Source organism: Thamnophis sirtalis, unplaced genomic scaffold (genome assembly GCF_051295495.1).
Source record: "Thamnophis sirtalis isolate CommonGarterSnake01/CBP01778 unplaced genomic scaffold, rThaSir2_p1.2 scaffold_6, whole genome shotgun sequence".
NCBI lineage: Eukaryota > Metazoa > Chordata > Lepidosauria > Squamata > Natricidae > Thamnophis > Thamnophis sirtalis.
Window position 1 is genome coordinate 20,235,531 of NW_028261386.1, and position 27,652 is coordinate 20,263,182.

A 27,652-nucleotide genomic window follows, 5' to 3' on the forward strand; every position below is an offset into this window, starting at 1 on the left:
TTGGGGGCAATATGCTGACTCTCTGTAAACCGCTTAGAGAGACCTGAAAGGCCTATGAAGCGGTATATAAGTCTACTGCTATTGCTATATTGCTATTTGAGCCCAAAATTTCTGTTTCTAAGTGAAACATTTAAGTGAGGTTTTGCCCCATTTCATGACCTTTCTTGCCACAGTTGTTAAATGAATCACTGCAATTGTTAAGTTAGTGACACGGTTGTTTAGTGAATCTGGCTTCCCCATTGACTTTTCATGTGAGAGGGTTGCAAAAGGTGATCACATGACCTTGGAATACTGCAGCCATCATAAATATGAGTCAGTTGCCAAGCGCCTGAATTTTGATCATGTGACTCTGGAGATGCTACAATGGTCATAAGTGTGGAAAAAAGTTCATATGTTACATTTTTCAGTGCCATTGTAATTTTGAATGGTCTTCACAACTTCAATTTAACCGTTGTAAGTCAAGACTACCTGTAGAGCCATTCTTCACATTTTTGTTACTATCCCACCATTCTTGTAAGGTGGTTTACAGGGGTGGGGAGTCTCTTTCTATTTATTTATCAACAAAAACCCTGTGAAATAAGTTGGATGGAGAGAGAGAGAGAGAGAGAGGGAGGGAGGGAGGGAGAGAGAGAGAGAGAGAGGGAGGGAGGGAGGGAGAACGAGAACAGCTGATTTCCCCCAATACATTAAATAGAGTTACTGCTTCAATCCATTTATTGGGTTAGTATAGTATCTTGAATAAAAACTGAATCATAGACACACAATTGAAACATCTGTAAAACTAATTCAAGGATGGCCCCCAAGTCACTATAAATAAACTCAGGTCTCCAAGTATAAGCCCAATACCTTAAGCACTATGCTACATTGGTGGTGGGGGAAATCCTGCTTTTAATATTTATTTATTTATTTATTTATTAGACTTATATACTGCTTCATAGGGCTTTCAGCCCTCTCTAAGCAGTTTACAATTTTTTTAGCAAATTGAGTCAGCAACTTGCCCCCACAATCCGGATCCTCATTTCACCCACCTCGGAAGGATGGAAAGCTGTGTCGACCTTGAGCCGGTGAGATTTGAACCGCTGAACTGCAGATCACAGTTAGCTAAAGTGGCCTGCAGTACTGCACCCTAACCACTGCGCCACCTCGGCTCTAATATGAATGCAATGCCTGCTTGTGAGATATTAAACAGTCCTACTTTTTCTACATTTTAAATTATAAATTATTCAGAGCTGAAGGATGGTAACTTTCATTTGCCTGTCTCTGTGAGGGAAGATTAAAGTATTAGTGAATTTCAGTTTATGAAAAGAAGATGACTGGGGAGGAATATAGTTGGGAAGTTCACAAATTTATGAAGTTTCTATAGAAAAAATAGAACCTGTTTTCCTTTGTGTCTTTAATGGGAAGGTCTCCAGTGCAATGTATTGATGGTAGCTTTCTCATGAAAGGCCCAGAGCTTAGAGACAACAGATTTAAATGACATATAGATGACTCCAAATTTAATCCATGTCACCTCCAATTAAAAACCAGGAATTGATTATCAGAATAGCCTGCCAATTGGAAGAAACTGTGCCTGGGTTCATAGAGTGTGATAATTTTGATTTAGTTATGATTTGTTCAATGAATCATGGTCTGGGTTACTTAGTATGGTGCTCACTCCACAAGCTATGAAATTAAAGCTGTTAAAAACATAACAGCAAAGCATAAAGCACAAAGGCTAGAAAGAGGAGACGGTGAGTTTCAGTGCCTCCTTAGCATGTAAGTCAACTGGGTGATGTTTACCTCATAGGGTTGTTGTGGGAAAATAGGCGAGGGAAGGAGTATTGTGTGTATTCTCTGCCTAGAGTTATTTGAATGAGAATATATGTGTGTGTGTGTGTATGTGTGTGTGTGTGTGTGTGTGTTTGTGCTGATAAATAAATAAAGGGAGACTAGTATAGATCTATTTCAAGCTATTTAGCTCTCATCAGCTAGCCATACCCTTACTGGGATTTGAACCTGGCTAGCTGATGAGAGCTAAATAGCTTGAAATAGATCTATACTAGTTTCCCTTTATTTATTTATCAGCACAAATAAAAAACACAAATATAACAAAGGCAACAGTAAAAATATTGGGTTTCTGTCGTGATAGACTCTTGTGACGAGCCGATTGACAGATGATGGAAGCAGTTAGCTTCCTCCCATAATTGGGGCTTACCAGGGGTTGTAAAAATCATTCATATATATATATATATATATATATATATATATATATATATATATATATATATATATATATATATATATATATATATATATATATATATATATATATATATATGTGTGTGTGTGTTTTTATTTGTGCTGATAAATAAATAAAGGGAGACTAGTATAGATCTATTTCAAGCTATTTAGCTCTCATCAGCTAGCCATACCCTTACTGGGATTTGAACCTGGCTAGCTGATGAGAGCTAAATAGCTTGAAATAGATCTATACTAGTCTTCCTTTATTTATTTATCAGCACAAATAAAAACACAAATATAACAAAGGCAACAGTAAAAATATTGGGTTTCTGTCTGGATGGACTCTTGTGACGAGCCTAATGACAGAGAGTGGAAGTGTGACCTTCCTCCCACACTTGGGCATACCAGGGGTTGTGACTTTAAATATATATATATATATATATATATATATATATATATATATATATATATATATATACATACATACATACATACATACATACATACATACATACACATATATATATACACACACACACACACACACACACACACACACACACACATATATATATATATATATATAGTATTTGTGCTGATAAATAAATAAAGGGAGACTAGTATAGATCTATTTCAAGCTATTTAGCTCTCATCAGCTAGCCATACCCTTACTGGGATTCGAACCTGTGCTGTATTGCATCTTAGACAGATGTCTTAACCATTGAGCCACAGATCCTCCTCCTTACCAGCTGAAGCCTATATATACACATACATATGAATATATACATATGAATATATCTATCTCTATCCCTATCCCTATCCCTATCCCTATACATGTATATACAAATGTTTGTTTTCATAGATTTTCACGGGTGTAGGTATGCTAGTCTTGTTGTATTCGGGTCCTTTCCTGTGTAAGATTGAGATTGTCTTGACAACGTTTCAGTAAGGTCTCACTCGCCATCTTCAGGCTGGTGTTTTCGGCTTAAAATGTGGTCGGAGCTGTCTTCTTTCTATAAATCTTGGTGGGGGTGTGTGGAGTGCTGGCTTTGTTTCAGTAAGAGGATTGATTGGCTGTGTGGTTGTATCATGATTGGTAGATTGGTGCTGATTGGTGCTGGCTGTAAAACACCAGCCTGAAGATGGCGAGTGAGACCTCTCCGAAACGTTGCCAAGACAATCTCAATCTTCCACGGGAAAAGACCCGAATACAACAAGACCCGCATATATATATATATATTTCTTGCCTTTATTTTTTTCCTAATAACTCTAGGCAGAGAATATACACAATACCCAAGAACAACTCTATGAGGTAAACATCACCCAGTTGGCTTACATGGCTAAGGAGGGAGTGAAACTCACAGTCTCCTCTTTCTAGCTGTTGTGCTTTATGTTATATATATAAAAATAAGCAAGCGTCCATAGTCATAGCAATTAAAAATGTGACAGGGGTTCCGAAATCAGAATAACCTCTCATCTGGAAACAGAGCCAACTCTTAAAGCCTTCCAGAACACTTAAGAGAATGGATTCCATCCAAAGCTCCGCAGTGGCCTCCCATAAAGTCTGCTTTACAAATCCCATTGATTGAATTTGGGCACCCCAAGTCAGTTGTACACAACCTATAGCCCATCACAAATCATCATTTCATTAATATTTAATTCTGTATAAAAATAGAGAATCTCTGTGAGCTAAAGAATTTAAACCCTGTGTATGCCATAATGTAACATCTGAATCTGTCTCCTTAAGGGAAATTAAGGGAAGGTAACTGTCTATATCATTTTGATAGATCTTTTGGGGGGTCTTTTCCCCAGAATTTTCACATTGCTTTAATAGTGGGACTAGAATGGTTGCCTCTGGGAAGCATTCTGCTTCCATTCCGTTCCTTAAGTCCTCCCCAGGGACCTAGAACAGTGATTCTCAATCTTTTCCTCACCACAGAACCCCTTTAAATACCTTTTGTAGTTAGGGAACATGGCCATGGAACCCCCAAGACTTAATTCAAGATATGCTGCTCCCCCTGCAACAACATTGCACCCTCCCCCATGGGTCTGCAGCCCACAGGTTGAGAACCATTAAGAAGAAGGTCAACATTGCAGATTCTTGTGCTAAACTAACCATTGATATTATGACGAAGCTAGTACTATTCAAATGTTTCAAATCAAACCTTTTTAGGTGCACATCCTCCTGCGTGGATTGGGAAACAGCCACCTTGAGCAAGATATAATGGCCGGTAATCATAGATGGCCATAGATAAAGGCCAGTACCCATAAAGGCCATAGATGGAATGAGGACCTGATTTTAGGAGAAAATGGCTACATATGACAAAAAAGGATTTACCATATTTTTCAGAACACTTCCCCCCCCTAAAAGAGGGTGAAAATTTGGGTGCCTCTTATACACCAAATGTAGCCCCGTCCACCTGTCCCTACCCTTTGGCCTCTGCCTCCCATAAATTTGCCTCCTTCAGCAAACGGCAAACGGCCAGTTTCAGCTTTAGCACAGCCTGATTAGCACAAGCAGCTGATTGCTGGTTGGATCCATCAGCTGTTTCAGGCTGCAGGAATTGCTATGGGCTGTTTGCTGTAATGAGGCAAATTGCTGGGAGGCAGATTTTGTTTCTTTTGCTAATCAGGATAAACTAAAACTGAAACAGGCTGTTTGCTGCAAGGAGGCAAATTGCTGGGAAGCAGAGGCAGATTTTTTTCTTGTGCTAATCGGGCTAAAGTGAAACAGGTTGTTTGCTGCAAGGAGACATTGTTGGGAAGCAGAGGCATACCCCCCCCCGCCGCCCTGTTCCTCCCCAAAAGCTAGGTGGGTCTTATACTTCAGAGCGTCTTATACTCCGAAAAATACAGTATTGTTTAAATGCCCCCACCCTAGGACAAAATGTCTTTAATGGAGAGAGTAGTAAGTGTTGGATAACCATTTGTCTGAAGTGGTGTGGGATTTCCTGCCTAAGGGTTGGACTAGTAGACCTCCAAGGCCCCTTCCCAATCTCTTATTCTATTCTAGGCAGATCTTTTGTCATTATTAGCTGCAGAGGATGTAGGATCAGTGGTTAGTCGGGATCTCTCTGTTAGTCAGAGAGATATGGAAAATAGTCCTCCACATCTCTTTGACTAACGGATGCTGTGGATTAAAAACACATATCATGACCTATCTGGAAACTTATGGTTGTCCACTTTTGGAAGCAGGATGTTAAATAAAATGGATAATGAAAGTTTGAAAGGAAAAACAAATATAGAAATCATTGCAGCTGGAAGGAAGTACCTCGTCTGCTTAAACTGAAGTCAGGTTTTTCTCTCAAAGAGAGAGGCCTCTCATGGCGACCTTGTTAACAAGCAAACCCTTCCAGTGCCTAACAGAGAAATGGGAAAACTGGCATCTATTTAAAATTCAGGGAAGACTGCGTATTGTCACTTCATCCTCAAAGGAAGAGGACTCTTACTCTTAATTAATATCCCACTTTTAAGAAATTAAATCTCTCAATCTCCCAGTGTGTTGAGAGCACTGAAACCTTAACAGATTGGGATTCTCTCCCTTCATTTCCAGCTCCACCTTTTCTTATATTAACTAGCTATTCCTCAAATTGACTAATTGAATACCTTCTGATTTGAGCTTAGTACTGTATTTTTCGGAGTATAAGATGCACCGGAGTATAAGATGCACTGGAGTATAAGATGCACCAAGAGGCAAATTTTTAAAAAAGTTTTTGCACTCTTCAGATCACCCCAAAATGGACCCATTTTTCGTCAAAAAAAGAGGCATGCATAGCTTTTAGGAGGCTTGTAGAGTGCTCCTGCGGGCTGGGGGGGGCGCAAAATCGAGGAACAAATGTCAAAAAAGGGCATGCATAGCCTTTAGGATGCTTATAGAGTGCTCCTGGAGGCTGGGATGGGGGGGGGGACAAGCAAAAAAATGGCCCGTTTTTCATTCATTTCTGCCCTTCCAAGCCCCCAGCAACACTCTTGAAGCCTCCTAAGGCTATGCACGGCCGTTTTGGTGAAGGGGGCGGGGTTTCAGGAGGCAAAAAATGCTGCATTCAGTGTATAAGACACACCCAGATTTTCACCCTCCTTTTTGAGGGAAAAAGGTGCGTCTTATACTCTGAAAAATATGGTAGTTATTTATTTATTATTTCAATTGATGCATTCATGTAGAAATGGCTACTTAAGAGCTGGGAATCATTATTTAGGCCCTGAGTTAACACCTGTCTTGCCATGGCAGATCCTGCATTGTCATTCTTACATTGTGTTGTCTTCATCTCAGATCGCCAACTTTATTGAATGATTCATCTTTGATCAAAATGGCCCTGTAGCCATTTTCCCTTCAGTGTAGATAATTATTACTGTAATTTATTCCCCATTTCTGTTTGGAAACCACAAAATGTTTCAATTTGCAGTTGAAATTTGCAGAAAAAGAAGTACAAATAAGAGCAAGGCCTTGTGAAAGTTGTCTCTATATCCCCGTGGCAGCAAGCTTTACATGTTCACATCACTGGTTTTATTTCTAGTGTAGTCACAAGGAGCCAAAAACAACTTGATGGCACATAATCAATATACTTTTTCTCTAGATTTTATTTGCTTCCCTCCTTTTCTTTTGTTTTAATATATCAGCATTCTGTAGGATGCTTACCTTTGGATTTGCACAAAAGAATGAAGTGTATCCTTTACTCAGGCATAATTTGGAACATCTTATTTTGGGATTAATGTGTGGAAGACAAAAACACTGAAAGATGGGGGAGGGGTAGTGACTCAGTGAGGTAAAGAATACAGGTAGTCCTCAACTTACAACAGTTCATTGAGTGACCATTAAAAATTACAACGGTACTTGCTGTGATTATTGTTTAATGTTGTAAGGCCCCGGTTATGCACAGTATATATGTGACTGTATGAAAATGAAAAAATAAAAACATTTTAACAATAACTAAAAAAAAAAAAATACAACGGTACTGAAAAATGTGACTTATGACCGTTTTTCACAGTTAGGACCTTTGTAGCATGCTCATGATCATGTGATCAAAATTTAGATGCTTGAAATTGACTAAAGGTCATGTGATCACCTTTTGTGAGCTTCTGATAAGCAAGTCAATGGGGAAACCAGATTCACTTAACAACTGAGGCAAGAAAGTTCATAAAATGGGGCAAAACTCACTTAACAAATGTTTCACTTAACAAAAGAAATTTTGGGCTGCATTGTGGTTGTAAATCAAAGACTACCTGTGTAAGGCAGCGCTCTCCATATCCTCTAAAGCAGTGTTTTTCAACCACTGTGCCGCGGCACACTAGTGTGCCGTGACATAGTGTAAGGTGTGCCGTGGGAAAATTACTTTATATATAGTCAATATAGGCACAGAGTTAAATTTTTTTAACATTTTCTAATGGTGGTGTGCCTCGTGATTTTTTTCATGAAAAAAGTGTGCCTTTGCACAAAAAAGGTTGAAAAACACTGCTCTAAAGCAGCGATGGTGAACCTTTTTTCCAGGGCGCTACTCAGGAGAGTCCAAGCAAGGGTTAAATACAGCCAAACTGCCCAGAGCTGAATTGAAACTTTAAGCCACGCCTCTGGTGTTGATTATCCTCAGATTTTTCAATTCAGCTAGCCCAGCTAACGTGCTTAAAGTTTCTCTTCAGTTAATTACTAGCTTGGACTCTCTTGAGCATTTATTGTGAGTATTATTTAGTTTAGGGTGTGAACAGGCTGAGTGAGTGTATTTAAAATTCTTTAATTCGTTCCTGGCTCACTCTTCCTTCCTCCGGCGTCCTATTTAGCTCCCAGGCGCCGCTCGGAACGGAGGCAGCTGCTGGGGCAAGCGCGTGGGTCGGAGTTCCGACCCCAGCGCTGTTGCGACCCTCGCTGGGGAGGGAGAAGCCCCGCTGAGGCTCCTGTGGTTGGCGTCCATGCCTTGAGTGGCCGACATGCAGGTGCGGAGCCTCAGAGCTCCAGATTGCTTGGCGGCAACTTTTAAAGTGATTAGTTTCTTTCCGGCCGCCTGTTTATAGTTTCGGTTTCTGCTTTAAACCTCATGCCGCAGCTGCCTGCAGCCTGATTCACAGCAGGAGCCGCGAGGAGCCACTCTTTGTTTCGCCTGGCTGGCAATTTGGTTGTGTCCTTTCATCTGAGCGGCTAGGATTGGGGCCGCTGGTCACAAGCCTCATTCTTGCAGCGCTGGGAGCTGTTAACGTTCGCGCTTTATTCTACCTGCTGAATATTGCTGCTGCGACCCCCCCCCACGTCTCTTCAGAGTGTCTGTTGGTTTGCAGGGCTGTTGCAGGGTGGTAAGTGGAGGTAGCCCCTGATTATATTTGGCCCACAGTTTACTAATGGCTGAGCAGGCTCCCGAGGATTCCACCCAGGCAGGGGGTTCCTCCAGCGTTTTCTTCAAGCAGGCTGGTGTGGCTGCCAGGGAGGCCATCAGGGGCTCCAAACCATACTCCAGGCCAGCCCCTAAGCAGGGATCAGGGCCAGACAAGGATGCATTGCGTCGCCAAAAGGCCCTTGAAAAGCAATTCTCCACGGTCCAGCAGCAAACGCAGTCCTCCCAATCGGTGTCTCCTGAGGAGCCCGCCATGGAGGTTCCTCCAGCCCAGCCAAGGCCCGTTTCAGACAGCAAGGATGAGGGCTGGGAGTTTCCCCCCACAGCTTCCATGTCTAGGGCAGTATCCCCAGGGGCCTCGATGGTAGATCAAGCTGATCTTTTCGCTTGCCCTTCGGACCTAGAAGAAGGCCCTGCCCCAGGCCCCTTGGCCCCTCAACTTCCGCCTTCAAGGCCTAAGCCCAGGGCTCGGCCCACAGAGGATCTTGGGCCTGACCTTTCAGTGGAAATGTAGGACGTTATAAACAGGGCCATTTCCCAGGGCATCGAAGCGGGCATATTGCACAAGGGCAAACGCACCCGCAAGACTAAGCACCTAGAGCCCCAGCCGGTTCCCGTGGTTGCTTCTCCTCCACGTCCCTTGCATTCCCCCCATTCCTCTTCAGGTTCCGAGGCTTCGGACTGGGAGGAGGGGGATGACATTCTGCCTGTTCAGGAGGTCGAATTCTCGGGGGGAGGAAGGTGCAGCATTTCAAAAGCCCTCTTCTTCGGGGCTATTTAACGATGCAAATATCAAAACCATTTTGGACAAGGCCAAGCTGGCCACCCGTATGGAGTCCACTCCACCTGTTCAAGCTCCTGCTGAACTGGATGACTTGTCTGGGTATTTGTTTGAGGAACCGGTCTCAGTCCAGGAGATCATTCCTATTCCCAAGATGTTTCTTAATTTGGTTCAGAAACAATGGGCCCAGCCTGCTACCATGGCTACCCCCTCTAGCAATGATAAGAAGCTGTACACTGTGGATATCAGCCTGGAGGATTTACTTAAGCTGCCACCTTTCGATCCTCCGGTAGCGGCCCTCACCTCAACATCAGTTCTTCCGCCTGATTTGTTAGAAGGTCTTAAGGCTGAGGATAAGAAATCTGAGAATGCCTGTCATAAGACGCACCAGGCGGCCTCATGGGAAATTAAGACGTCTGCCTCGGCTTCCTTTCTTTCCAGGGCCACTCTCCTCTGGTTGAGGCGGTTAATGGCGAGGGTTCCAGTTAAGGATGCCAAGTTAAGGCAGGAGATTAATAAAATCATGGCTGCCACCGAGTAAACTGCTGATGCCACACTCAGTGCGGCTAAGTTTGCTTCTCGGGCCCTGGCTTTGAATGTTACCACCAGGTGTCTCTTGTGGTTGAGGCATTGGAACGTGGACATGCGTTCCAAGTGGAAGTTAGTTTCTGCCCCTTTCAAAGGGGTCAAGCTTTTCGGGGAGATCTTGGATCCAGTCCTAGTGGAAAATAAGGACAAAAAGAAGGTGATGCCGTCGGTTTCTAAGAAATCTGATAAGAAGGGCTTTTACTCCTACAGGAGGCAGTCCTTTTGGAACTTGGAACCTTCTTCCAGTTCTGCTCAGTCGCATCGCCCATTCAATCAGCAGGTGAATTGAATGAATGAATTTGAATTTGTTTATTTATAGGCCGCCCTTTTCCCTGAGGGGACTCAGGGCGGCTTACAATCACAAAGGGAAAGGAAGTGTGGGACAATAACAAAAAAGAAATGTGCACAAAGTAAAAATTAGATGATAAAACTCAACATTCACTCAGCATTCGGGGGGGGGCAAAATCAGATTATCCCCAGGCCTGACGGGCTAGCCAGTTCTTGAGGGCTTTGCGGAAGGCCTGGACGGTGGTGAGGGTACGAATCTCCACGGGGAGATTGTTCCATAGTGTCGGAGCCGCAACAGAGAAGGCTCTCCTCCGAGTAGTCGCCAGTCGGCACTGACTGGCGGATGGGATACGGAGGAGGCCAACTCTATGCGATCTGATGGGACGCAGGGAGGTAATCGGCAGAAGGCGGTCTCTCAAATAGCCAGATCCACTACCATGGAGCGCTTTATAGGTGGTGAGTAAGACCTTGAAGTGCACCCGGAGACCAACAGGTAGCCAGTGCAGCTCACGGAGGATCGGTGTTATATGGGCGAACCGTGGTGCGCCCACGATCACTCGCGCGGCCGCGTTCTGGACTAGCTGTAGTCTTCGGATGCTCTTCAAGGGCAGCCCCATGTAGAGCACATTAGAGTATTCCAGCCTAGAGATCACAAGGGCTCGAGTGACTGTTGTGAGGGCCTCCCGATTCAGGTAGGGCCGCAACTGGTGCACCAGGCGAACCTGGGCAAATGCCCCCCTGGTCACAGCTGAAAGATGGTGGTCAAAAGTTAGCTGTGAATCCAGGAGGACTCCCAAGTTGCGGGCCCTTTCTGAGGGGTTTAAATTTTGTCCCCCCAGCCTGAGTGATGGTATGGTGGTCAAATTTTTGGGAGGGAAACACAACAGCCACTCGGTCTTGTCTGGGTTGAGTATCAGCTTGTTTGCTCTCATCCAGTCTTTAACGGCATCCAGTCCCCGGCTCATCACGTCCACCGCTTCATTGAGTTGGCACGGGGCGGACAGATACAACTGAGTATCGTCCGCATATTGATGATATTTTATCCCGTGCCTTCGGATGATCTCGCCCAGCGGTTTCATGTAAATGTTAAATAGTAGGGGGGATAGGACCGACCCCTGCGGCACCCCATAAGTTAGGGGCCTCAGGGACGATCTCTGCCCCCCCACTAACACCGACTGCGACCTGTCCGAGAGATAGGAGGAGAACCACTGCAAAACAGTGCCGCCCACCCCTATCTCCCGCAGTCGTCGCAGAAGGATACCATGGTCGATGGTATCGAAAGCCGCTGAGAGGTCCAGGAGAACCAGGATGGAAGCATGGCCTCCATCCCTAGCTCTCCAGAGATCATCAGTCAATGCGACCAAAGCGGTTTCTGTGCTGTAACCGGGTCTGAAGCCAGACTGGAAGGGGTCAAGATAGTTAGCTTCCTCCAAGGTACGCTGAAGCTGGAGAGCCACCACCTTCTCAACAACCTTCCCTACAAAGGGGAGGTTGGAGACTGGACGATAGTTATTTAAAACAGCTGGATCCAAAGACGGCTTCTTCAGGAGGGGTCTAACCACCGCTGTCTTAAGCGCGGTGGGAAAGCACCCCTCCCGAAGAGATGCAGTAACAACCGCCTGGATCCAGCCTCGTGTCACCTCACTGCTGTTGGCAACCAGCCAGGAGGGACACGGGTCCAGTATGCAGGTGGAGGCACTCACAGCTCGCATAGCCTTGTCCACATCCCCAGAGGCAACTTCCTGAAACTCAACCCAGAGATGGTTTGCCAAGTTTTCTCCCTGTGTCTCGGCTGGATCTACTGGGGTGGAGTCTAGGTCCGCTCGAAACCGGGCAACTTTGTCCGCCAAGAACTGGACATACTCCTCAGCCTTACCCTGTAGGGAGTCCCCCGTCTCCCTCCTATTTAGGAGGGAGCGGGTTATCCTAAACAGGGCAGCTGGGCGTGACTCGGCGGACGCTACCAAGGAGGCAATATATGTTCTTTTTGTTGTTCTTAAAGTCCGAATATACTCCTTGGTGCATGCTGTCAAAAGTGCCCGTTTCGACTCGGACCTATCAGACCTCCACGAGTGCTCTAGGCGTCTCCTCCGGCGCTTTACCTCCCGGAGCTCCTCAGTAAACCAAGGAGGCCTCCGGGGGCCGCTGACCCGGAGGGGCCGTAGCGGCGCAATCCGGTCAAGAGACTCCGAAGCTGCCGAGTGCCAGGCAGCGACGAGGGTCTCCGCCGAACTGTGGGCGAGGGTATCAGGAATAACCCCAAGCTCCGTCTGGAACCTAACAGGATCCATCAGTCGCCTGGGGTGGAACCAGCTGGTCGGTTCCTCCTCCCTACGGTGGGGGTTTGGCCTCCGGAAGTCTAGCCTCAGTAGGTAGTGGTCTGACCACGACAGGGGTATGATCTCATTACCCCTCAGACCAAGATCGTAACTCCACTGCTCCGAGAGGAATACGAGGTCAAGCGTGTGACCCGCTAAGTGAGTTGGGCCTCGAATTACTTGAGTCAAGCCCATGGCTGTCATGGAAGCCATGAACTCCTGCGCTCCATCAGAGTGTTCACCGAGCGAAGGCAAGTTAAAGTCCCCCAGAACTATAAGTCTAGGGAACTCAACCGCTAGCTCGGCTACTGACTCGAGGAGCGAGGGGAGGGCTGCTGCAACGTAGTTGGGAGGCAGGTACGTAAGCAGCAAACCCACTTGACCCTTGAGGTCCAGCTTCACTAGCAGGGACTCACACCCGACAAGCTCCGGAGCAGGGATCCTACGAGGTACTAAAGACTCCCGGACTACAATAGCCACACCGCCACCCCTTCCCTGGGCTCTCGGCTGGTGTAGCACCTGAAATCCGGCTGGGCACATCTCGACGAGGGGGACTCCTCCCTCAGGGCCCAGCCATGTTTCAGTAATACATGCCAGGTCTGCGCCCTCATCAGTTATCAAGTCCCGGATGAGGGGGGCCTTATGAACAACAGACCTGGCATTTAGCGACAGCAGCCTGAGACCAGGGTCCTGAACACCCGCGCCATCTGACCTTGGAGTGGGACTCCTAGGGCCGGAAGGAGGGATCTCTATGACACAGCGAGCCCTCCTTCCCCGATGATGGCCTGCCCTAAAGTCCCCGCCATATCTGCCTCTCCCTGTCATGACCGCAATGCTCCGACCCTCACCCGTGGGCATAGTCCCCCCAACCACCCCAATGGCCCCCACTTTCCCCGCCAGGTCCTCCGAATCAGACATACTCATTCACTCACCCAAGCAGTCCCCACATAAAAGTTAAAACATATAAAATACAATGGTAACAAATAGTAAAAGTGGGACATTCACTCAATCACATACAATCTCATGCACTCATCATACCAATTTAAAAATTGCGCAAGAGAGGGGAGCTTAATATTTTGAACTTCTCCTCTGTAGAGTCCAGCGACAGGGGGCAGAGCCCCAGAGTTTAAAAAGCTTAAAATAGTTAGAGGACTAATGTCAGTTGAGAGAAGGTGCCAAGCAGGCCCCCCTGTCCATGTCCTATTCGTCCCCTGCCTTCTTCTTTCTGCAAAGTTCAAGTGCAGGATGGTATACAGGAAAATGACTGGGAGAGATGGATTCAAATAACCCAGTTTGTTCCAAAATATTGGTCTTAAGGGTGAAGGTAGGGGTAAAGCCGATCGAAAGGCAAGGACAGTCAAGCGTCTAAGATGGGGGTTCCTAAAGCAGCCACGGATAGCAGCGGCAACAGCAACATAAGCCAAAGAACAGGCCATGATAGTCAGAAGTTCAAAGGGTGAAATAGAAAAGGGGGTGCGTTTGGTCGGCAACAGTAACAGCAACACGCCTAACCTTTCAGCCCACGGCGTCTCAAGAACAAACTCCCCAGCCACCCTGAGGACAGTTCACCCAGCGTCTCAGCAACATGAATAAAATAGGACCATGACAATCTGGGTCCAAAGCTGAGCGCTGCATCCACGATGGAGGGTGGAAAAGGGGGGGGGGGCGTCCAGTTCGAAGGCCCAGCGGCGCCACGCAAAACAAAGGCAGGACCGCAGCAATCTGATAATACAGCGCTGGAACTGCCATCCGCCAGAAACCGCCGTCCACAGAAGGAGGGAGGGGAGGCTTCACGTTCCAGCAGCTCCGTTGTTTCTCCGTTGTTTCGCACGGGAAGGCAAGCTGCGGCGGTCCGTCAGCTGGAAGCCGCCGCCCACGCCGTCTGGGTGGACAGATCCCAGGACCGTCAGTCCTTTCGGGACAGAGGTCGCCAACCGTATTACTCCAGACGACCCTTTCAGGGGGGATCTGGCTCCCACCCTTTCAGAAAGTATACGTAACTGTCGGGAGTCAGTTCCCATAGGAGGGTGGCTCCAATTGTTTCACACCCAGTGGGAGCAGGTCACATTGGACTAATGGGTATTGCAAACGATCCGACTGGGTCTCACCCTAGAATTCCTCTCTCTTCCTCCCCGTCAGTTCATCAGGTGTCCCGTTCCCTCATGCCCAGTCAAAAGATACCTCATGGAACAGGAAATAAGGCATCTCAGGGAGATCAGGGTCAGGAGGGGACAGGGTTCTATTCCATCCTGTTTCTGGTCCCCCAAAACTCCGGAGGGTGGAGGGGGATCCTAGATTTAAAGCGATTAAATTATCATGTCACCTATCGGAGGTTCAAGATGCAGTCCCTCCAGTCGATCCTGGGCTGCATCAGGCCGGGAGACATCTTAACCTCCATAGACCTAAAAGAGGCCTACCTCCATGTACCCATCCGCAAAGCCCACCACAGATACCTGAGGTTCACTTACATCGGTCAGCACTACCAGTACCGGGCCATGCCGTTCAGCCTGTTATCAGCCCCCTGGACGTTCACCAAGGTCCTCGCAGCAGTGGTGGCATTCCTCAGGTTGCGACCAGTAAGGCTGCACTGCTATTTAGACAATGTGCTCATCCAGTCATCATCCCCCCCAGCAGGTGGTCAAGGACCTGCAGTACACCATGCAGGTTCTCCGGAGTCACGGCTTTTCCATCAACTTGGAAAAGAGCCATCTTCACCCAACGACCAGGCTTCAGCATCTAGGGGCCGTCATTGACACCATCGCCTGCCAGGTCTTCCTATCACCAGAGAGGGTGCAGGGCCTCAGGGAGATGGCCATGCAGGTACGGCGGTCTCCTTGTGCCAAGATAGTTCTGCTATCACAGCTCCTGGGCAAGATGATTTCATGCCTATCCATCATTCCGTGGCCACGTCTTCACTCTCGTCCCCTCCAGTGGCTCCTGCTGCCCTATCAAAGGGCGAACGAGAGCAGCTCACCGAGGCTCGTTCTGGTGCGTCGCTTGCTCAGATGGTGGTTGTCTCCTGCCCTGAAGAAGGGGTCTCTGTTCAAGGAGCCGAGCCGGCTCACCATCATGACGGAGTCCAGTCTGTATGGTTGGGGGGCCCACTTCCGCAACCAGATAGGTCAGGGCAGATGGTCCTCGGCCGAGGCAGCGCACAGCATCAACTAGTTGGAGGTGAGGGCGGTCCGGTTGGCCCTGCTTCGATTTCAGATGGGCATTCAGGGTCGTCACGTGTGGGTGCTGACAGACAATGTCGCGACGAAGGCGCACATCAACAGCCAGGGAGGCACATGGTCCAGGTCCTTGATGTTGGGAGCCAACGACCTAGGTCGGTGGGCGGAGCTCCCTCTGCTGTCCATACAGGCAGAGCACATCTCCGGCACGGTGAATACCCAGGCGGACTGGCTGAGCAGGGTGACTGTCGATCACTCGGTATGGTGCCTGCCCCTGCAACTGTTCCACTGCATAATTCAGAGGTTCGGTCACCCCCAGGTGGATCTGTTCGCAACAGCGACCAACTTTCATCTTCACAGGTTCTTCACCAGGTTCCACGACCCGAGGGCCAAGGGGGTAAACGCTCTTCACTGCCCTTGGCCGAAGGAACTGCTCTACACTTTCCCCCGTTACCTCTTCTTCCCAGAGTCATCAGGAAGATCCTGGCGGAGGCAGCAGAAATCCTTCTGGTAGCTCCCTTTTGGCCCAGGAGGACCTGGTTTGCCGATCTGGTGAGTCTGTCCATCCGAGACCCGTGGCAGATTCCTCCACACGAGGTTTCTTTCTGCCAGGGGGCCCTTCTTCATCCAGAGCCCCAGTGGCTACAACTAGCCGTTTGGCATTTGAGAGGGATCTCCTAAGCATGGACAACCTTTCCACCAAGTTGATCAGCACCATTCAGGCGTCACATCCTCCTTCCACGACTCAGATTTATGATGCCACCTGGAGGGCTTTTGTTACCTGGTGTTCTTCCAGAGGTGCTTCAGCTTCTTCAGCTTCGATTCCTGTCATCCTGGACTTTCTGCAAGACAGCCTTGATAAGGGTTTGGTGCCTAACACTCTTCGTCGTCAGGTAGCCGCGGTCTCCACCATCCTGGCCCCTGAGGGGCACCCCTCTCTCAGCCGTCACCCCACCATTCGTAGTTTTCTCAGGGGGGCGACTAACCTGAGTCCCCCTGATGGTTCACAGATACCTGACGTGGGATCTTAATGTGGTTTTGTGGGCTCGGGTAGAGCCGCCGTTCGAGCCTCTCCGTTCGGCCAGCTTGAAACATCTGACCTTTAAGACCGTGTTTCTCATTGCCATCATCTCAGCTAGATGTATCTCTGAGCTGGCTGCCTTGTCTGTCCGTGAGGACTTGTGCTTGATTCACCAGGACAGAGTGGTCCTTCGGCTGGACCCTTCTTTCATGCCTAAAATTAATTCCTGGTTCCACAGGGCCCAGGAGGTCATCCTTCCTGACTTCTGTCCACATCCGAGACATCCTCGGGAGGAGCGCTGGCACTAGCTGGATTTTCGCAGGACGCTATGCAGATACATCAAGCGTACGGCCAGTTTTCGACGTTCTGAGTCATTGTTTGTATCCTTCCAGCCGTCGTCTCATGGCAGGAAGATTTCCTCGTCTATGATTGGCGGATGGCTCAGGGCCTGCATCGCTCTCGCTCATGTTCTGCAGTCTCGACCAGTACCCAGTCGCATCACGGCGCATTCGACCAGAAGTTCTGCCACCACCGCGGCCTGGGCAACGCGGGCTCCTATTGAGGAGATTTGCAGAGTGGCCACATGGACTTCCTTATCTCCGTTTGTGCGGAATTACAAGTTAGACAAGTATGCTTCAGCAGAAGGGGTCTTTGGGAGGTGTGTGCTGCAGGGTATTCATTCCAGCGGAGAGACCCTGTCTGCTTCTGCTTCCCGCGGAAGTGACATTTAGTGACATTTAGCTTGGATATGTCCCTTGCTTGGATTCTCCTGAGCAGTGACCTGGAAAAGGACCATTGACTTACCTGAAGGGTTGTTTTCAGGACGCTGCGAAGGAGAGTGCACCCCGCCTTGGTGACTGGCTCCGCTGTTATTGAGTTTGTTTCCTTGGATGTCCCAGTTGGACTTGTTCCGGTTGTGTTTCTTGTTGATCCTATGTTGGACTTCTCAGCGCTCAATGGTTCCACGTCTTCATTGAAAAATCTGAGGATAATCAGTACCAGAGGCGTGGCTTAAAGTTTCAATTCAGCTCTGGGCAGTTTGGCTGTATTTAATCCTTGCTTGGACTCTTCTTCGCAGCGCCCTGAAAATGACCCTTCAGGTAAGTCAATGGTCCTTTTGGCTCGCGTGCCATAAGTGGGGGAAGCGCAGGGGGGTCGTGCGCAGGCATGCTGCACACATAATGCAATGTGCGACCCCCCAGTGCACATGCGCGCACTACAGGCACCCCCCCCCATTTTTTGCATCCTTTTTTCACCCTCCCCAGACTCCAGAGGCTTTATAGGAGCCTGGGAAGGATGAAAAAAGTCTCCCCGCCCCTTCCCAGGGGCCCTGCGGAGGCTTCAGGGACTTTCAGGAGTCTTGCCTGAAGCCTTCGGAGCACTTAAAACAACACTCCGAGCAAACCGGAAGTCCGTTCCCGAACTTCCAGTTTGCCCACAGGGCCGTTTTTTTGGGCTCCGGAAGCTTCAGGGAAGCTCATGAAGCCTCTGGAGAGTCTCCGGGGGGTGGGGGGGCTCTTTTCACCATTCCCAGGCTCCTAGAAAGCCTCTGGAGCGTGGAAAGGGCAAAAAATGGCTTTAAAAAAGGGTGAACTCAGCTGGTCAGCGCGCACATGTGCGCTGGCCAGCTGACAGGGCAGTGCCTTGCATGCCCTGATAAATGGCTTTGCATACCACCTGTGGCACGTGTGCCTTTGCCATCCCAGCCCTAAAGCATGGGCGTCAAACTTGAAGCATCATGTCATCACATGCCATTTCGTGATGATTTTTCCATTCGTGGAGGTGGGGTGTGCGTGGCCCGTGTATAACACATCCGGTCCACAGGCTGCCAGTTTGACACTCCTGCCCTAAAACCTAGATATTTATCTATGCCCTCCTTGGCTAGCTGTTTCTGCAGTGATAGGCAGCTTCCCATTTTCACTTAAGTGAGACTTAAAACTTACCTTTGAAGGTATTTTGGAGACAAAGGTATATCAATTTTTTTGGAGTATAAGATGCACCTTCCCCCACCCCAAAGAGCATGGAAATGTTGGTGCATCTTATAAACCGAATATAGCCATTCTTAGCCTCCTGAAGCCCCCAGCAGCCCTCTGCAGGCTTCAGCAGGGCTGGGGCAAGGCAGAAATGGGGGCGTTTTTGCCTTGCCCCAGCCCTGCTGAAGCCTGCAGAAGGCTGCTGGGGGCGGAGGGAAGGCAAAAACTTTTTTTTCTTACTTACCTCTTCGAAATCTTGGTGCATCTTATACACCGATGCGTCTTATAGTCCGAAAAATACGGTAGCTAACATTTTCAGTGGTTGAATGGATTTGTGCTATGTCAAACTAGTCTTGCAATGAGTCGATTTTCTGTTGCCCTTGATGGTTTTGCCCAAGGCTGCAATAATCTAACAGTAAAATGATGAGACTAAGAAATGATCTCATTGTAATTCTTGTCTGGAACTTTTGTTTTAAACCCTCTACTCCTTTTCTGCAGCGATACTGTGATTGGCAGGTTTCTCTCCCCCACCCCCTCCCCATATACAGTAAAAGTAGAGGTCTTAACTAATCATGTTGCCTATCAGATGGTTCTCATAAATAGTCAGAACAACATTATTAGCTAGTGACTTAGAACAGATTTAAAAGAAGAAGGCCACTACGTGTGTGGAGTAACAGGCTACTTACCAATATAGTATTCCTACTGAATCAATGATGGCAAATAGCATTTTAACTTAATGCTTTGGAAAGGCCCAAATATTTATTTTCATTCCATTCCATAGCTATAGTGTTTGCTTCAGTAGTGGGGTTCAAAATTTTTACTACCAGTTCTGTGGACGTGGCTTGGTGGGTGTGGCTTGGCTTGGTGGGCTTGGCAGGAGAAGGATACTGTAAAATCTCCATTCCCTCCCCACTCCAGGGGAAGGTTACTGCAAAATCCTCATTTCCTCCCAATCAGCTGGGACTCGGGAGGCAGAGAAAAAATGGGGGTGGGGCCAGTCAGGGGTGGTGTTCACCAATTCTCTGAACTATTCAAACTTTCCACTACCGGTTCTCCAGGACTGGTCAGAACCTGCTGAATACCACCTCTGGTTTGCTTGCTTGGTTTTGTGATCAAGCTGTAGTTGGTAGGATGTGCACAGAGCAAAGATGCTTTTTAACTTTGGTTTTTTAGCATGTTGCAACATTTAAATTGCATCAACAGCAGCTAAATCATATTATGAACATCCAATCCCTTGAGATTCCAATCTTTAAGGCAGTGGAATATAAAAGAGCTGTCAGTACTTCTGTTTCTAATAAACAGAAGATTTGGCTTTATTTTCAGGACTTCCAAGAGCCTCTTCGTTAGATGAAAGCTTTCCACCATCTCCTCTGGTCTATTACCTGTAGGGAGGATGATAGGACAATTTTGGTTCATCTCAGGGCTTCTGGGCTCTCTTTGTGCTGCGTATGAGCGTAATGGAATGCTTGAAAGGGTGGGCTGAAATCAATACCGGTCTGCGCATTCAGCTGTTTGAATTCTAGAAGTGGAGAGAAGGATTAGATAGATAGATAGATAGATAGATAGATAGATAGATAGATAGATAGATAGATAGATAGATAGATAGATAATTCAGGAAAAAAATGATGGCAGACTAGCCAAACAAAAGAACTTCCCATAATGTATATAATAGATTTGAGGAACCTTTGCATGTTGGAATCTATGTGCTTTGAAAATGATACAGAAAATATATTCCAGATGGTGTGTACCAAGGACCCCACAACCCGGAGTGGCCGGACACGCTTTTTTTTTTTCCCCCCTCAGGGGCGTCTTTTTGTCGCCGTGAGGCGGGGGGAGAAAAAAAAGCGTGTCCGGCCACTCCGGGTTGTGGGGTTTTATTTTTGGTACCACACACTACCACCACACACCTCTCTCCCCTGACAGGCCTCCGGGGGGGCCTTTCCTTTCTGGCGCCTGTTTTAGCCGAGGCCCCCGGGTTTCCCCGCCCCCGGGGAAGTTATGTCGGAACAGGCGGGCTTAGTAGTGTCGCAGACCCTGGACAGGAGTTGCTGGGTTTGTTTTGCTACTGATGAGGATGACAGAACAGCGGAATGGGTGAGACCGTGCAGGTGTAGAGGGTCCACGAAATGGGTTCACCAAACATGTCTACAGCGTTGGGTGGACGAAAAACAAAGAGGAAACAGCACAGCTCGAGTTGCCTGTCCACAGTGCAATGCAGAATACTTGATAGTGTTTCCAAAGCTAGGTCCAGTTGTTTATGTCTTGGACTTAGCAGATCGTCTTATCTCAAAAGCCTGTCCATTTGCTGCGGCTGGAATAATGGTGGGCTCTATCTACTGGACAGCTGTCACCTATGGAGCTGTAACAGTGATGCAGGTTGTGGGTCATAAAGAGGGCCTTGATGTCATGGAGAGGGCAGATCCATTATTCCTGTTAATTGGACTTCCAACCATCCCAGTTATGCTTATATTGGGAAAGATGATCCGCTGGGAAGACTACGTGCTTAGATTGTGGCGAAAGTACTCTAACAAACTGCAGATACTGAACAGCATATTTCCAGGGATTGGATGTCCTGTTCCTCGTATTCCAGCTGAGGCTAACCCTTTAGCAGATCATGTCTCCGCCACTCGTATCCTATGTGGAGCTCTTGTCTTTCCCACAATCGCCACAATAGTGGGAAAATTGATGTTCAGCAGTGTTAATTCTAATCTTCAAAGAACAATTTTGGGTGGAATTGCTTTTGTTGCTATAAAAGGAGCTTTCAAAGTCTACTTCAAACAGCAGCAATATTTGCGACAAGCTCATCGGAAAATTTTAAACTACCCCGAGCAAGAAGGAGCATAAACGACTACAATACGCCTGTCAAGACTCTTACAATCTCACTTCCTATATTCTGCAACGATTCTATTAGTTAGCTACGGGAGCCGAGATTGGATGAGATGCTGCTGCATTTTGTATCTCTCCCCTTTCCACATAAGACTAATAAAAGACTATAATGTCAAGGTGAATCCTACTTAGTTGTTAAGCTTAAGAATGTAATTTGTTTCCATTAATGTGTTTTTCTTTGTGGCAGGAGACATCTGAATCCATTTCTTGTGGGGATATATTGCCTTTTGGGGTTTTTTTGAAACAGCCAAACACTTATGAAGTCAATAAATTATGTGCAGACTGTTTTGAAATATCTTTTGTATGCTCATTGCAGTAAATTCATAACTCTTTGCTAGTCAACCTGCCGATGGATGCCATTGCCATCAATGAGGAACCCCAGGAACTCTATCTGGGACACCGCAACCTGGCATTTGTCTCTCTTAACCTTCAGGCCCATGTTTTGGAATTTTTGGAGAACCATGCGCAAACGGGCCATGAGTTCATCCATGGAGGTGGCTGACACAAGGACATCCTTGAGGCCCCTGCTCCTACCAATAGAGCCGAATTACAGGCCTTTTTAGGCCTACTCAATTTCTATGCGGTCTTCCTGCCGCATAAAGCCTCTGTCGCGGAGCCACTCCACCGTCTCCTTGACTCGGGGGCTGCCTGGGTCTGGGGCCGGCGGGAGGCTTCCGCATTCAAGGCTGTGAAACATCTCCTGATCTCTAACGACGTCCTTGTTCAATACAGCGAGCACTTGCCTTTAGTGCTCGCCTGCGACGCTTCCCCCTACGGGGTGGGCGCCGTCCTGTCACACCAGTTGCCTAGTGGAGCTGAGGTGCCGGTTGCCTACTTTTCCCGCACCCTCTCTGCTTCTGAGCGCAACTACGCGCAAATTGATAAAGAGGCCCTCGCTATTGTGGCCGGGGTGCGGCGCTTCCATCATTATTTGTACGGCCGCCCCTTCCAAATTGTCACTGACCACAAGCCCTTACTGGGGTTGCTTGCCGGCGACCGCCCGGCCCCGCAGGTGCTGTCCCCTCGAATGACACGATGGTCTGTGTTCCTCGCCTCCTACGACTACCTGCTACTGCACCGACCAGGGAAACAGATCGCTCACGCCGATGCCCTCAGCCGTTGCCCTTTGCCAGACGCTCCTGAAGACCCTACTGCTGCCGCCCCCGTCTTCCTCATTGACGACCTCAACCTTCCAATTTCTGCCGCCGACATCGCCCGGTCGTCCGCAAGGGATCAGGTAATATCCCGGGCACTAGATTGGGTTAGGCGAGGGTGGCCCAAGGACCCCGTAGATCCTGTTTTCCTTCCCTTTAAATCACGGCTGGCGGAACTCTCCGTTCAGCGCGGCTGTTTGCTGTGGGGCCACCGCGTTGTGGTGCCGGCCTCACTGAGGACTACCGTCTTGCAACAGCTTCACCTTGCACACCCCGGCATTGTCCGAATGAAAGCCCTGGGCAGAAGTTATGTCTGGTGGCCCAAGCTGGACCAGGACATAGCTGCCCATGTTGCCGGGTGCCCAAAATGTCAAGGTGCCCAAGCTTTACCGCCCAGAGCCGAGCCCCGAACGTGGGAGCCACCATCCTCTCCCTGGTCGCGAATACACATTGATTTCGCAGGCCCTATTCAGGGCCGCATGCTCTTGATTATCGTGGACGCCTTCTCGAAGTGGGTCGAGGCGATCCACATGTCCTCCACTACGGCGGACGCTCTTATTGCCACCCTCCGCCACGTCTTCGCCACCCATGGGCTACCCGACGTGTTGGTGTCCGATAACGGACCACAACTGACAGCTGCCAAATTTGAGGCCTTCTTAGCTTCCCAGGGCATCCGGCATGCCCTGACGTCTCCCTTTCACCCCTCTAGTAATGGCTTGGCGGAGCGCGCTGTGCGGTCCGTCAAGGAGGCCCTTTCCAAAATGGATCACCTGCCCTGGCTAGAACGCATTGATGCCTTCTTGCTGGCTCACCGCTCCACGCCATCCCCAGAATCCAACACCAGCCCAGCCGAGCTCCTTATGGGACGGCGGCTAAGAACGACCCTTGACCGGTTGCACCCTGCCTACTCTACCCCAAAGCCTTTGGATTCTCAGGGAGGGACGAGATCCTTCGCCCAGGGGGAAGCAGTGTATGCCCGTAATTATGGGGGGCATCCCTTGTGGCTACCGGGCATAGTAACTGATCAGACCGGGCCCTGCTCCTACAGGGTCAGGCTCCTCGACGGCAGAACGTGGAAACGTCACTGCGACCAGTTGCGGAGCAGGCACCCAGGGCAACCTTGCCAGCAGAGCCCAACAGTAGCCCAGCAGTCACCAACCAGCCCAGCGAGCCCAACAGCAGCGGCGACCAGCGACGGGGAACCCAGAGACGAGGAGGCCGACGTCGAGCAGGCAGCCAGCGCGCCAAACCGAAGCGGCGACTTACCTGGTGGGCCAGCACCCTTCTGCGGTCTTCCTCGGCGACCCGGGCAATCACCATCCTCCGGCGCAGAGTCCTCGGCCGAGGACGAGCAACCAGGGCCTCCAAGCAGTGTACCAAGGACCTGTGGGTAGCCAGGAATGACTGAGGCGGAGACAGGAATAAAGGCTAACAAGTTTATTCCCTCAAAGAACAAGCTAACAGTTCAGAACCGGCTTAGAACAGGAATGCCGCCGCTGCTCGTTGGACAGCTCCCTATTTATACAGGAGCTGTCAAACGATCAGCCAATCAGATGTCGAATCGCTTCCCGCTTAAACTCCTTGTTTTGGCGGCTGCGCAGAACATAACACCCCTCCCTTCTAAGTTCGCGCAAGCGTAGTCTTGCAAGTACGCTGGCCGCCGCCTGACTCGGCTGGATGCCCGGAGCCCTTCTGCCCTGCTTGGAGGCCCTGGTTGCTCGTCCTCGGCCGAGGACTCTGCGCCGGAGGATGGTGATTGCCCGGGTCGCCGAGGAAGACCGCAGAAGGGTGCTGGCCCACCAGGTAAGTCGCCGCTTCGGTTTGGCGCGCTGGCTGCCTGCTCGACGTCGGCCTCCTCGTCTCTGGGTTCCCCGTCGCTGGTCGCCGCTGCTGTTGGGCTCGCTGGGCTGGTTGGTGACTGCTGGGCTACTGTTGGGCTCTGCTGGCAAGGTTGCCCTGGGTGCCTGCTCCGCAACTGGTCGCAGTGACGTTTCCACGTTCTGCCGTCGAGGAGCCTGACCCTGTAGGAGCAGGGCCCGGTCTGATCAGTTACTATGCCCGGTAGCCACAAGGGATGCCCCCCATAATTACGGGCATACACTGCTTCCCCCTGGGCGAAGGATCTCGTCCCTCCCTGAGAATCCAAAGGCTTTGGGGTAGAGTAGGCAGGGTGCAACCGGTCAAGGGTCGTTCTTAGCCGCCGTCCCATAAGGAGCTCGGCTGGGCTGGTGTTGGATTCTGGGGATGGCGTGGAGCGGTGAGCCAGCAAGAAGGCATCAATGCGTTCTAGCCAGGGCAGGTGATCCATTTTGGAAAGGGCCTCCTTGACGGACCGCACAGCGCGCTCCGCCAAGCCATTACTAGAGGGGTGAAAGGGAGACGTCAGGGCATGCCGGATGCCCTGGGAAGCTAAGAAGGCCTCAAATTTGGCAGCTGTCAGTTGTGGTCCGTTATCGGACACCAACACGTCGGGTAGCCCATGGGTGGCGAAGACGTGGCGGAGGGTGGCAATAAGAGCGTCCGCCGTAGTGGAGGACATGTGGATCGCCTCGACCCACTTCGAGAAGGCGTCCACGATAATCAAGAGCATGCGGCCCTGAATAGGGCCTGCGAAATCAATGTGTATTCGCGACCAGGGAGAGGATGGTGGCTCCCACGTTCGGGGCTCGGCTCTGGGCGGTAAAGCTTGGGCACCTTGACATTTTGGGCACCCGGCAACATGGGCAGCTATGTCCTGGTCCAGCTTGGGCCACCAGACATAACTTCTGCCCAGGGCTTTCATTCGGACAATGCCGGGGTGTGCAAGGTGAAGCTGTTGCAAGACGGTAGTCCTCAGTGAGGCCGGCACCACAACGCGGTGGCCCCACAGCAAACAGCCGCGCTGAACGGAGAGTTCCGCCAGCCGTGATTTAAAGGGAAGGAAAACAGGATCTACGGGGTCCTTGGGCCACCCTCGCCTAACCCAATCTAGTGCCCGGGATATTACCTGATCCCTTGCGGACGACCGGGCGATGTCGGCGGCAGAAATTGGAAGGTTGAGGTCGTCAATGAGGAAGACGGGGGCGGCAGCAGTAGGGTCTTCAGGAGCGTCTGGCAAAGGGCAACGGCTGAGGGCATCGGCGTGAGCGATCTGTTTCCCTGGTCGGTGCAGTAGCAGGTAGTCGTAGGAGGCGAGGAACACAGACCATCGTGTCATTCGAGGGGACAGCACCTGCGGGGCCGGGCGGTCGCCGGCAAGCAACCCCAGTAAGGGCTTGTGGTCAGTGACAATTTGGAAGGGGCGGCCGTACAAATAATGATGGAAGCGCCGCACCCCGGCCACAATAGCGAGGGCCTCTTTATCAATTTGCGCGTAGTTGCGCTCAGAAGCAGAGAGGGTGCGGGAAAAGTAGGCAACCGGCACCTCAGCTCCACTAGGCAACTGGTGTGACAGGACGGCGCCCACCCCGTAGGGGGAAGCGTCGCAGGCGAGCACTAAAGGCAAGTGCTCGCTGTATTGAACAAGGACGTCGTTAGAGATCAGGAGATGTTTCACAGCCTTGAATGCGGAAGCCTCCCGCCGGCCCCAGACCCAGGCAGCCCCCGAGTCAAGGAGACGGTGGAGTGGCTCCGCGACAGAGGCTTTATGCGGCAGGAAGACCGCATAGAAATTGAGTAGGCCTAAAAAGGCCTGTAATTCAGCTCTATTGGTAGGAGCAGGGGCCTCAAGGATGGCTTTGGTCTTGGCCGCAGTAGGATGGATGCCATTGCCATCAATGAGGAACCCCAGGAACTCTATCTGGGACACCGCAACCTGGCATTTGTCTCTCTTAACCTTCAGGCCCATGTTTTGGAATTTTTGGAGAACCATGCGCAAACGGGCCATGAGTTCATCCATGGAGGTGGCTGACACAAGGACATCGTCAAAATAGGGGACGACGCCTTGGAGTCCTTGGAGCAAGCGCTCCATCAAGCTTTGAAAAAGTCCAGGGGCGATGCTCACCCCAAACTGCAACCTGCGGCAACGGAATGCACCCCGGTGCGTGATGATTGTCTGTGCCTCAGCTGCTTCGTTGTCCACGACTAGTTGTTGGTACGCCTGTGCAAGGTCGAGTTTCGCAAAAATTGACCCCTCGCCCAGAGTGTGTAGGAGGTGCTGGACCACTGGCACCGGGTACGCATTTGAAGGCAGGGCACGGTTGATCGAGCAGCGGTAGTCTGCGCAGATCCTCACACTGCCGTCCGGTTTAATTGGCAGCACGATGGGTGTTTCCCATCGTGCATGATCCACTGGCTCGAGGACGCCCTGAGCTACGAGTTTGTCCAGCTCGGCGTCCACCTTCGGCTTGAGTGCAATTGGAACTCGGCGTGGCTTCATTCTCACCGGCTGCACTGATGGGTCGAGGTTGAAGGACACAGGCGTTCCTGTGTATTTGCCTAAAGTGCCATCGAAGACAGCTGGAAACTCGTTGACTAAGCAGTCGAGTGCAGTTGCGCCGAGGTGGTGGATTCCGCTGACTTGCATACCTAGGGACTGGAACCAGTCGAGACCTAGAAGGCTGGGCAGTCGTCCCTCGACTATGATGAGGGGTAGCCGGCCGTCAAACCCCTTGAACTGCACTCTGACTTTCCGGGTGCCAATTACTGGAATCAGGTTGCCCTGATAGTCCCTTAATGTTAAATTACAGTCTTGTAATTGGCGTTTGGACAGCTGAGGCAAAAGACGTTTGATGGTGCTCCAAGACACTATGGACGTTGCGGAACCGGTGTCGAGCTCCATCTCACAGGGCTTCCCTTCTATCGTCACAGATAGTTGGATCTTCTTTTGCAGCAGGTGGCAAGAGAGGTCGTGATTAGAATTGCGTAGGATTGCATGGCAGTCTGTTCTAGCTTTCTTGGTTCGCAATGGCCGAGACCGCTCGGCTTGGGACTCTGGAGAGGACATGGGCTGCGC

General features: G+C 49.7%; 2 protein-coding genes across 3 annotated transcripts in view; both read left to right on the forward strand.

The window, feature by feature from the left end:
- The window catches only part of STX1A (syntaxin 1A), a 100,021-nt gene that overhangs the window by 8,010 nt on the left and 64,359 nt on the right, over nt 1–27,652 (forward strand). The window lies entirely within an intron of this gene.
- On the forward strand, nt 20,519–21,811 carry LOC148044878 (E3 ubiquitin-protein ligase MARCHF5). The gene has a single exon (XM_087717334.1). It carries the CDS (start codon nt 20,678–20,680, stop codon nt 21,521–21,523), a length of 846 nt encoding a protein of 281 aa, XP_087573460.1. The 5' UTR covers nt 20,519–20,677; the 3' UTR covers nt 21,524–21,811.